This window comes from Desmodus rotundus, chromosome 8 (genome assembly GCF_022682495.2).
Source record: "Desmodus rotundus isolate HL8 chromosome 8, HLdesRot8A.1, whole genome shotgun sequence".
Taxonomy (NCBI): Eukaryota; Metazoa; Chordata; class Mammalia; order Chiroptera; family Phyllostomidae; genus Desmodus; species Desmodus rotundus.
The window spans coordinates 59,823,823-59,836,485 of record NC_071394.1 but is presented as its reverse complement, the minus strand read 5'-3'; the positions used below and the strand labels follow the sequence as shown (position 1 = coordinate 59,836,485).

General features: G+C 40.6%; 1 protein-coding gene across 1 annotated transcript in view; it reads right to left on the bottom strand.

The window, feature by feature from the left end:
• Positions 1–1,050: 1,050 nt before the first annotated feature.
• STMN2 (stathmin 2) overlaps positions 1,051–12,663 on the bottom strand; it is a 35,869-nt gene continuing 24,256 nt past the window's right edge. The window contains exons 3-5 of the mRNA XM_024578343.4: positions 11,377–11,549; positions 3,921–4,112; positions 1,051–1,699 (exon numbers count right to left, since the gene is read on the bottom strand). Coding sequence (XP_024434111.2) covers positions 1,640–1,699; positions 3,921–4,112; positions 11,377–11,549 — 425 coding nt within the window. The 3' untranslated portion in view covers positions 1,051–1,639. The remainder of the gene's footprint in view (positions 1,700–3,920; positions 4,113–11,376; positions 11,550–12,663) is intronic.

The window sequence follows — 12,663 nt, the reverse complement described above, 5'->3', positions numbered from 1 at the left end:
TGCTTCGGAAGGGGCTCTCTTCCTCAGAATGATCAGTCTGAACCTGCGGTATCTCCGTCAGTCCTGCAGGCTGTAGGGCAACAGATTGAAGACACTTCCCACTGTGTTCCCTGACAGAGGGACAGAGAAGAGAAGAGGCCGCCTGCTGCTAAAGAGGGAAGGGAATCAGCAGGATACTTGCTTCCTCCAAACTCGAATTATTGTCTCTTTGTTGTTTTGGTTGTTTATTTTAGGTAATTTTTATGAGTTTATTTGAGTCAAACTGACGATCTGGGGAGCAATATCTCAAGTTCTCCAGTGTCTTTTGCTTATGAGATTGTCATATCTACTGGCCATTTTGAAACCTGAACTCCAGGGTCAGACCCATGGAGGGACAAGAGAACAGACCAAACCTTTGTTAGTTCACAGAACTCCAATTCTTTATTAATCACAGCTTGCTCACAATGACAAACAGGAAAATAGCACTAATGAAGAGTAAATATGCAGGCAGCAACCTTCAGGAGTTGGGAGTTGGGGGAGAAACGACTTCAAAACTGTGATAGGTGATTCTGGTGGGTATCTGCTGATTCTCTTAGTTGGCACTAGGCCCTGCCTATCCCCCTCCACTGTGTCAGCCCTCACAGATGGATTGTTTTTTTTTTTAATCAGCAGGATTGCCTCACACCGGGGAAGAAAGACCAGTTTGAGTGGAAGTCCGCAGTGTTTCTAATTGTGTGTGTGTCTGTGTATGTTTCAATGCAACAACCAACTCACAGTTTCCAAGCGAAAAGTATTCTTCAGTAGCATCATGTACTATAGGTAAGAGCTTAAAATGAACGTCATCAATCATGGCATCCACAAATGAGCCACCTGACACATTAATTAATTCATTCCATCCAAAGAACTTAAACTAGAGATTTAAGCAATTTCACGGCTGCTAGAACCATTTCAAACGTAGCACTTTAAAGGTTCAGTTTTTTGCTTCTACCCAGATTGACTTCAGGTTTGTCCTTTTGTCCATCCCGTTCTAAAACCAAAGCACACTGGTAGCACACAGTCCAGTAGAAGCGAAAGCCAGTGCTATGACTGGTGGTTATTCTTAGTCTGTTTTTTTTTTCTTTCTCTATTAGGCAGTAGGTAGATTATGGTATGGAGACATAACACCTATGGTGTAGGGATGGTGTCAGTCAAGTTCAGAGGTGACAGAGCTGTGTAGGTCATTAGGCAATGGTGGATTTCTAGCACCATAGGCTGTCTACTGACCTCGTTTTTCTGTTGGAATGAAAAGGGCAGGGAAGGGAGTCAGACACGTGGATCTTCGAAAAGAACAGACCTAGCAAATTCATTTGAGTGGAAAGACACAACATCAAAAGCCTGTTACAGGACATGTAAGATTATGAAATAACTTGCATAATGCAATACTTGTATTTTTTAACAAAAATGTAAGTATTTACAAAATAAGATCCAAGGTACTTTTTAAACATCAAGCAAAACATTCTGCAAAGAGACCGTATTGATTTCTTTTATTTTTTGATTCTTTTTTTAATAGTGAGTTCTTTTTAAACCATGTCATACATTTTCCATACTGATATCATGTGATCCATTATGATGTAGGCAGGGGGATTTCCCAGCAGTGGGGCATGCCATACCCTCCGTCGCCTCAGCCGGACAGTTCCACCTGCAGCTCCTTGTTCCTGCGCACCTCCGCAGCGTGCCTCTCCTGAAAATCAACAAGGGGAGCAATGTCACAGAGCCTGATGTCTGCTCCACACAGAGCCAGGATGGCCTACCCACTCCTCTGCATGCTATGTGCTTGACTGGAAGAGACTCAGTTTGACATCTACCTTTAGGAAATTTTCTCATTTTCCAAGAGAGGAAAACATGGGGCTCAGTATGTGTCACATTGCAGAAGGCCTTACAAGACTTATAGCATGTTTAAAAAAACAACTGCTGTAGTTGATTAAAACTGTGACCAAAAGAGAATTTTAAATATTATGGCCACTGTATAAATCCAGAGAATAGCAATCAAATGTCATATTGTTTTTCTGCTCATTTTTAATGGTGTTTTCCTTTTCCCTAATATTTTAGGGCTTTATAACTCCCGATGGACACTTCGGGAGCATTAGACACAAAAATGTCCTGGCCTACATCAAAAGATAGTAATTGGATGTACATTTAAATATTTAATCTTGAAGTTATATTTTAACAAATATATGTATTAGTGTTAACATGGTTATATCTGCTTTAAATTATTTTTCAAAATTAACTATTTGTTACAGTTCCCAGTTGGGTCTGAGAAGAGAGCAGCTATTGCTCAGGGTTGCTGATGCCATCAGGTGGGGAGTTTTCCACAGGCTGAACTGAGTGTCCTGCTGCAGTAAGATCACGGCGTCCCATTCCTAGCAATGCCACGTGATTAAGGGTGGCCTAGGATGTGAGACAAAGGTGGAGTCACAATTACCCTGAATAGAACACAGTGGTTCTCTGCTGTCCATGGTACAAGCACCTGTCAGCAGCATCTCCTCAGCGAGTGGTGTGGGAAAGTGGGAACTAAGGACAAATGGAGGAAGACTGACTGGTTCAGGGTCAGGCCTGGAAATTTTAGCCAATGGAACTTTGCTTTCCTGCATCTCAGCCACGCCTGACCTGACCCATTTAGGTAAAAGCTAATGACATAGTTCTGAGAATATGAAAAGACTAGCTTATGTAAGCAAATAAATCTCAACTTTAAGGTTTTGGCTACGGTATCAGTAGCTATTCTGGCTTCTGAACTTCACATATCCTGAGAGCCTCATATGCCCTTCCTCAGCAAAGCTTTTAAAAACTCCTTAGGAGTACAGGCACCCATGAAAATCTCCATGAAATTTAAATGTATATGTTTTTAGGGTTTATGTATGATTTCCTTTGGTTCTGACCTGGTATTTGTAGTCAGAGAATGGGAGGGAAAATAAAGAATCACTGGAATGTCAGGATGAGGCTGCCTGGTCCTTCGATGACATGGGCCAACTCTAATAGACGACATGAAAGTTCCTAAGAAATACTCGGACAACAGGGCACTGATCTTGTTTAAACTCTCAGTGTTCTGATGACAGGGACAGTCCCACATCTCTCTGTACCTGCAGTGCCTACCACGTAATAGCACCCGGTACAGGAAGGGAGGGTGCTGCTCCGAAAAGGATAGAGGCAGCCTTTCTCAAAGATCCTCTTTCTCAATGCTTAATCTGATTTTTGGGAATGGACAGAACTATACTACTCAGCTACCCTCCATTTTCAAAGGAAGGTATTTTTAAGGGGTGGTGGTGGTGGTGGCGGCTAGTTAGCACAGAGCCTGCAGAAGGGCAGGAAAAGACATTTTCTGGAGGATCTCCAGCACTGCACCTCCTGACTGATGGGAACCAGTTTATGTACAGGGGCAAGGAGGGGGGCACCAAGGCATCAGAACACAAGGAAATGGACATTCCCCACTAGCTTCTCTTTACACTGGTATCATGCAATGTTGTCACAGCCAAATTTTCCATGTAACTATTTCTACATGGAGAGAATGGGCTTCCCACCATTCATAAATACTCTGTCCTTTTCTGACAAATATATTTTTCCAACTTAATATTTATGTACTTATTACATATTAAAGACTAAACTAAAATTAAACATTATATATTTTATATTTATGAAGTATTTAATATTTTCAATAGATTGGCTCCGAAGGTTTGTACAGCAGTCTTTTATACATTCATAAAGCACAAATCAGCCTCCCTGAATCTGTTCCCCGCTGGAAAGTGTGACAAATTTCAGCCTCCCTTTTGGGACCCCACTCCTGGCCCACCCTGCAGCCCCACCGGGTCAGTCTGTACTGGGAGGTCCCCACGTGCACATTTTGATTGAGTCGTGGTACACGGGTGTGTTTGAATGAGTGCATCTGCTCAAGGCTCTGTAGTGATTACCTTTTCCTGCAAACGTTCAACAATAGCAGCTAGATTAGCCTCACGGTTCTCCTTAATCTGTTCCATTTTCAGGATCAGCTTTTCCTCCGCCATTTTGCTGAAGTTGTTGTTTTCCTCCAGCGCCTTCTGCAGAACTTCTCGCTCGTGCTCCCGCTTCTCCGCCAGCTGTTTCAGCACCTGGGCCTCCTGAGACTGCGCAAGAGAAACACGTCTGTCTTAGTCACTCACCGCAAGCGCAAGCGCGGGGGGAGCAGGGCCCCGGACTCCAGAGTGCTCTCAGCAGAAGAACAGTCTGTCCAGTCTCCAGCACTGCTGTCCGTCCTGTTCTCATGCCTCTGGCTTAGGGCTTCCACAGGGTGGTTAGTGGGGAAATGTGCTTAGCTGGGTTTTCAGATGTGAATTTTTTGGACAGGCTGTCTTAGAAGAAGAAACATTTAACCCTCACCGAGGAGTTTTTGTTTCTGTTTTTCACAAGTTGCTGCTAAGCATTTATACAACAGGGGATGGCTGTAGTTAATCACTGGATAGCAACATCCATTAAAGCCGAGCACAATAGGCAGGATTGAGGCAAGCTCTGTCTTTTTTCTGGCTCTTTGTTTTTCCATCAGATGTAGGCTGGGTCCTGCAACCTGCTTGAGCTTCCTGCTTTCAACAATCTAATCGCCAAATTCATTTTCATGTTTTATTCCATGCCCGCCTCCCCTGCCCCCTTTTATTCGTGTGCAGAGTTATCTCTCCAGACTTGTCTACAGTGCAAACAGTGTCCATATGGCCACAGACAACAAGTCCTTGTTTGGACCTCTCTGTGACGTTCTGAAGTCCCTGGGTCATCTTTGAAACCCCGTGGTTGCTCATGATTAGACCAGAAACTTTTTCTCCACGTTTTGAGGACTGTAGCTGCAGCAGCAGGGGGAGATAAAGTTCTGTTACAGTGAATGTTAGCAATCACCTGGGAGCTCGACAAAAATGCAAATGCCTGGTATCCACCTCTAGGGATTCTGATTCTGTGACTCTTTGGTGAGACCTAGGAATCTGTAGTTTTGATAAGCATCCCTAGGGATTATAATGCAGTCAGTTCTCAGTGTACTTTTTGAAAAATACACTGGGATGGGCTTTGGTGTCAGGCCTGTGTTCAAGTTTTAGCTGTGTCGGTGACCCTGGACATGTTAACTTCTTTCCATATTCATTTTCTACTCCACAGTTACATAACTAATTAATACTGAACTACTCATGTTTAATCCTAAATTATTACTCACTGATTGTTTCTGGGTAATCCCTTGGGCTTGCTGATCCTCTGAGATGGCCTTCGCAGGGCTAAATGTGAGAGTATAAGCAATGGCAGATCAAACACATACTCCACAGGCTGTGAAGTATTAATACCATTAAAAGCATTAATAGGAAACCATCTTTGTTTGTGGTGGTGGTTGGGGGTTCTTACTGGACAAATCGTGATGTATAAATAATACAAAGTCTGACAGGAGAAGAACCTTCCCTTCAGATAAAATTATGCAGGAATGGTAAAATCAGAAGCCTTAAGAGTCCTTGTTGATATGTTTATTTTGATGTCGAGGGACTCATTGGGGATTAGAAAGAAAATCCTGGGAACTGGCCCCACTTCTGGTTTTAACCCCACAAAGGTTTCACTGACAGCTCAGTGGACCCACCACATTCCTGCTCTGTTAGAGCATTCCATAAAACCAACATGAAAAATAAAGAGGAAATGTTCACACAAAATAAGTTCAAAATCAATGGAGTCTTTCTGGAAGAAATATGAAAAATATTTTCTAGCTGGTTCATCCCACTCTAGGTGGGACTATTGATGAAGTGTCCCACACTGATTTTATTTCCTGCTACTAGAACTACTGAATTGTTTCAGAGAGAAAGAGAGACTGACTGAAGGTGTGTGTGTGTTTAAAGTGTCTCTCTGAGAGCAGTCTTTATGCAATTAATATTTTTTGGCATGTGGATAAAGATAGTGCCTATCTCATAGGATTGCTTGTGGACATCAAATGAAATAATGTTTGCAAGGTAATCAGCACAGTGTTTAATAAGGAGTAAGTTAGTACTGAGCAAATGATAGCCATTATTACGGAAAGTAAAACTCAAAATCCTGTGACTGGGAGATGATGGCAATGGAACCTATTGGTATGGCTAAACTCAAATGTAAAACTGTGGCCGCCTCATGTATGTAGATATTTGTTCAGATTTCTTTGGTTATTGACATCAATGGATTCAGGGGGCCTCATGTTGATGACAGTAAACCCTTCCCTGCCTTCCTTCTCCACACCCACACTCACCCACTGAATGGGCTATAGAAAATTTTACAGGAAAGTAAGCACCTCAAATAGGAGGGAAAATAGGAGGGAAATAGGAGGGAACATCTGGTCCGCCATCTTGGAAATTCAATTCAACCTATGTAGCCTCCCGTCCAGAAAACTTTCTAGAGGGAGAGAAGTCTGGGTTATCACAAGACAAGGTTGCCACGTGTCCAGGAACTAGAGATAAGGTTGCAACCTAGGTTTCTCTCCTAACAGACAGAAAACCATGAGGCAGCTTCAGGAAAGAAAACCAAATAGATCAAAATAAACCATGTCAAAATGTAACTTTTCAAAATCCTCTGTCTATACCAGCCCTTTTGGATGGCCTCTGTGCTAAAAGCTGGTAGACATGTGAAACTTCTGGTCAGTGTGTTAGCAGGTCCTTCCCTCCCTTCCTCCTTAGACTATCCAATGTGGCCCTAGATAGGACCTACCTGGATAGATAGAAGCTACCTGGGTTTTTCATGGCCAATTTTTTGGAGGGGGAGCTGGGAGAATTACTGTGAATAGTTATCAAGAGGCAACTACATGATTTTAATTTTCAGATGCTCAAACTAACTTTGGCACTTTGCATTCTTAATTTTCTTTTGTGAAAGAGCTAATGACATTCGGGAGACAGCAGGGGAGAAGGCCTGAGAAAGGAAGCCCTTGGAATTAAAAGGCTAAAGTAGCAACATACACCCTTTAAAATGTCTTGCCTTGGTGGGACATGCTTGTTCTGTGTGAGCAAACACCCTCAGGCACAACTGCCAGTGATGGAGTGAGGTCTGTTGCATTTACTAGAGTGGCCTTTGGCTGGGTTGAAATGCCCCGATTAATGGTGTTAGTACTTCTGCAGCCACTGGGGCTAAATGAGATTACCAGCCTAGGTGTCAAGTGCATTCTGTTAGCATAATTAGTGGGGTGAAACAGAAACAGAAGGCAGGCAGTACAGTGTTCTCACGTGAGATCTCTGCAGCATGACACAGGCTGACCATACTCAGGGCTTCTGAGGTACCTTCTGACACACTGGAAAGGACCATTACAGCCACCATTGTCTCAACCAATGCATTGGTAGGACCTAGCAATGATCTATGTTCCTAGTATTTAAAGCTGAAGTCCATGAAAAAAATTACAGGTTGAGAAGATGATTACAAAACGAATTCCTCACTGAGAAAATATTTATGGCTCCCTATTTTGGTCCTTCCTCATAGGTGCTCAACTCTTAAACAAGTTTTTCAGGGAGCTAATAGTCTTGAGGGCCTTTCCTTGGTTCCTATGTCTCTGTATCTGCACTGCTGTGGAAAATATAGTTATTTTCTCTTTCATAGCCTAGCATCTAGATACCACTGCCTGTAACTTCTCTAACTTCCTTCTTGGAGAAATATGTTCTCTCATTAATCTTGCTGAATCTTCCAGTCATACCTCAAGGAAGAAAACTGGTTCTGATCCCGATATTTTACCAATGAGCAGATAAGCATTTATTCCAGAAAAGTACAGGAAAACATGACAGGATGAGTATGAAGATGCAGGATAAAAATGTGATCTATAGGAGTGGAAGCATTTGCCTTCATTTTTGTAGAAGTCAAGTCCTCACTTCATGGTCAAATAAGTCCTTTTACTTCATCCCTTGCTTGTGTGGATTAGCAGAGGGCAATCTTGATTGCACTGACTGACAGGGAGGCTAGAGAGCTGGGATTTGCTGAAAGCTATTAAAAATAAATTTGTTCAAGGGAAAAGGATCTGGCCATGGAGGGACATTTCTGAATAGCATGTACCTAATGTAGAAGTTCACTGAAATACTAAAATAGAAAATTAGGGCATGAGAATGATCAACTGATATAATGCAAATGCCAAGGCAGAGTATTTATAGAACTGAGACATGCACCATGGCATTCTGGTAGACTAAGGAAGCTTTTCCATCCTGCCCTTGTAATAACAGAAGTGTGTTATTGCCATACAGCTTCTCTAGACATAAACTTTCTCACACTGATCTCAAAATCACTGGAGTAAGTACGTGAGAGGCACACAAAGGGCAAAATAATGAGCCCGGGAAAAGAGTTATTGTACATCTAGGAGCACTTGAACATTTTCCAAAGAGGTTCATTACCATTTCTTATGTTACTGAGTATAAGAGTTTAATTGCTGTGCAAATGAAATGAAAGATAAATTTGAGTTAAGTGGTTTATAAAACTCACGTTAATGCTAGGTACACATAGGACGTTTAAGGCTCCATTTAGTTAGGGCTAGTTTTCCATTTACTTCTAAAGTAAACACATTTTCCTATCCCACTATTTTTTGTCCCTTCATCATTTGGATATATTTCTTGCTATCTAGAACCACTTATCAGACACTAGGTGTCATTGTAGTAGGTTAGATGATACCTCTAATTACCAAATTACTGTTAACAATGAAAGAAAACATTAACACACATAAAGGTATGAATAATGTCTTATTAAAATATGACAGCTGAATATAATTGTATGAAACAAAAAGATGTGATCTTCACTTTGTGCTGAAGGATCAGAAGCATAATAAGAAATGTAAAGTGATTAAAATCTAAAGGTCTTTAGAGTGAGCCCATCTGCTAAAGTCTGTAATGCATTTACTGTGGGTGACTCTTAGGAACAGAACTACAGGGGAGGGAGTGACACACGTGAGGAGTCTGTGGCCCATGGTCATGTTCTCTGAGGGGCAGAATGCCTCCTGATTGTTGAGTCACGAATAATCCAGCACTTTAGTTCAGAATCCATTGCTATGCCATTTTGCATACTAAAATGGCATAGCAATGGATTCCTGGGTTTGACTTTAATTGCCATCTATAATGTGAGATGCCAACAAATAGAAAATATAAGTCTATCAAGTTTGGCAACTAATGATTCACTTTTATGCCATTTTATTAAAAATAAGCACCGCATCTTTCTTTCTGAGGTTCAGTGACTTTAGAGTTCATTATGCCAGTAGTGTCAGTATGCCATTATAAATCACTGGACTGTTTTGAGTAGCATTCTTTTTAATTTAATCTATTTTAGCATGAGATTTTATCGATGTCATTTAAATCCTTAACTTTTCGTCATTTTTTTCATAATGTTATTTTTTCAAGCCACTTAATATTTGTTACCTATTAACTTTTCTTTCTTTGTAATTTGACAAATAATATTATTAATATTTAAAAATGTTTATGAAATACATTGTATGTTAGCATTCCGGTATCTGTGTTAATGAGAAGCTTCTTTTCTTTATAAAATTACGAGTTTGCTAGACCATCATATCCGTGAGGCCAGGAACTGGATGGGTTTGTACCCAGTAATAGCTAACAGTGCATTCACAGTGCTTGTATGTCTTTATGTGCTATAAGTAACTCTTTTAATTATCACAATACCTCTGTTCTATAGATCCAATTATTTGTCTCATTTTACAGGTTGGTAAAATAAGACACAGAGTTTAGTGACTTGCTTAAAGTCACACAGCTGTTAAATGGTGGTACCAGACTTTGAATCATAGGCATTCTCTTAGCCATGTGTACTTAACCACTATGCTTTAAAACACTCTTAAACACTGTGTTTGGCTTAGAATGTCCATATAATTTACTGTCTAAACTGGGACACTCATGGGGTTGAAATAATAATAATGATATCAAAATAGCAGGAGTCAGCTGGAGTTGTCCTGGGCCAACTGGGATGTATGTTAGCTTAGCTCTTCTGCCTCTTGCCAAATAAATGTTTGTTGAATAAATAAATGGATGGATGAAAGGATGGATGGGTGGATGACTAAAGTGTTCATATCATTTCACCCATGTGAGTCAGTTGCATTATGGAAACTTTGATTTTGAAATATGAGCTTCAAGCTGACCTCATGAAATAATATGGTCTCATGGAGGTGAACACCAATTCTCAGAGATAATAAAAAAGGGAGATATCTTTTAGCCATGTGGTCAATTTCTAGTTCAACTTAATTATATAAAGGTATAATTGTGGGTAAGTTGTTGCTCGGGGACAGGAATTTTACCAGGATCATAAGTAGTTAATTCAGGGAGTTTTATGAAAACTCCCAGTTAATTTGATCATCTTTGCGTTGTTCTTCTTTTTCCTTTAACAGTTTATTTCAAATTAAATACCTAACCTAGAACCATAACGATGTTGAGTTTTCATCTCTACATTTCCATTTTAGCTCAGTCACTGAGTTTGTGTTCTAATCAAGTCACAACGTCTGCATATATCAATCTGTGACCCATACCCGTGACCTCTAACGTACCAGTGCCTGGGTGAGGACTTAGCCTTGAGTGTGTGTGCTCTCTACTGTTACAGCTCGTTATTTATATCTGTCGGCAGCGAAGTCTTGATGGACTAACTGAACAACCCAAATTAATTAGGTTATTACCTAAAGGTATTAGGTGAATTACCTGAAATAATTCCATTTGGGTTGAATACAGGTATTTTAATGGGATGGATTCCCATAATCACATAGTTGGTAACAATGTATTTGGACATAACTTCTGTTACTGTGTATAAAGTCCTTGGGATTTCTGAGTGCCTTCCATTCTTAATACCCTTGACTTTTCTTAGTCATCTGATTGTGGAAAATTGAAATTTGGCAAAAGAAAAGGTCTCTAATACAAGCAGGGACCAATGGGAAAAATAGAAAAAAATGCCACCAAAGCTTAGAAGTGAGTACAGGAAGATAGTCATAGATCCCAAAGAGGGTCCTGATCTTGGGAAGAGCAACCTCAAGGGCAAGTAGCCAAGCCTTGGGGGAGGGCAGGGCAAGCTCCTGGTGTTTATCCTGAGGGAAAGCCACTTTTATAATAAGGGATCCAAATGGGAGATTTATTCCTAGGGTATTAAAGTTCTTTAATTTAATACCCTTATTACTAGGGTATTAAAGTTCTTTCAGTATCTGAGACCTCTGGCTTGTCAAGTCTAAAAGCAGCAGTCTTTACTTAAAGTAGGCTGACTCTAGGTCTACGGAAGACCTACACATATTCAGGTGTCATTGTCCTCTGGAACTTCTGCTTGGTGTATGTGCGTCTGTTGTGTGTGTGTGTGTGAGAGAGAGAGTAGGCATATAAATCTCTACTCACTATGTTATACACATGAAGCTATTATAACCTATGTCAACTATAATTAAAAATAAATTTTAAAAAAATATGGAAAAGTTACCTTTCTTCTTTCCTCAGCAGCCTCTAATTTTTTCTGGATCTCCTCCAGGGACAGGTCTTTCTTCTTTGGAGAAGCTAAAGTTCGTGGGGCTTCTGAGATGGGAGATGGTGGCTTTAAGATCAGCTCAAAAGCTTGGCCAGAGGCACGTTTGTTGATTTGCTTCACTTCCATGTCTGAGAAACAAATATTTGAGAATGTTAGGCATACAGAGCATGATGCATGGTCTTAGTTCAATAATTTGAATTCTGGCAATTGAAAATAGCATTGCTATCCTGTCAAATAGGAATAAAATGCCACAGAGGATCATTTGCTCTACCTTGTTTTGAAGATATAAGACCTCTTTCTTCACTATAATTATGGATATATTTTGACAACATAAATATTTACAGTATTGGGGAATTCAACAATGTCCATAGGGAGTTGAGTAATGGCAGGCATACTTAGGAAAAAATAGCCTGAATTGATTTTAATCTAAACTTTATTTTCCTTTGAATAAATATGAGCTTCACGTGAAAACCAAGTAGCACAGATTTAGATATTTGTGTGTGTGTAAATTACCATGGCTGGAGGCATTTTCAGACTAACTGATGAGACAAATAACAAAGTTCTCCAGTGCCCATATATAATCCTGTGGTTGGAAATCGCAGGAGCTGTTAGAGTGAATGTAGCTCCCTGAGATGATGGAAATGCTGGGCCCTGGCACTTCTCCTGTGCAAAGCACCCTGCCAGTTCCCTGTGTGCCCTTCAGTGTGTTTGTTGAGCACAGTCGTCATCAAGCATGTGTAGTGTCCACTCTGAGGAAGACACTGTGATGGGGTCCCTGTCTTCAAGGCGTTTAGAGTCTAGCAGGGACAATAAGACAAGATCCCATTGTAATATGGTTGATTCTCCTTCGTTGCTTCTTAGGACAACTTTCTTTGGGATCTCAGCTGTAGACAGGAGCTTGGAAAGGGTCACTGTGTTGGAGGAGGAAAAGGTGACATCTGCGTAGCTAAGTTACGCACTGTGTGCATTTAACAACTGAAGAATGGTTAGCCATGTTTTTCACTAGCAGCTTAGGTGCACAAGATAAGCAGAATAGCAAACCCTCCAGTTTTAATGCTGCCTAATATGATTTATAATATAAAGTAATATAATTTATAATATAAAACAGAGTGATAGCTAGCATCTGTTAGGGCATTTATGATTACACAATTTAAACTTAGGAAAAGATAATGATTTCTTAGAAGCTCATTGGACAACTCTCATTTTTAGATGAGTGTAGCTTATTTGGAGCCCTGGACTGCC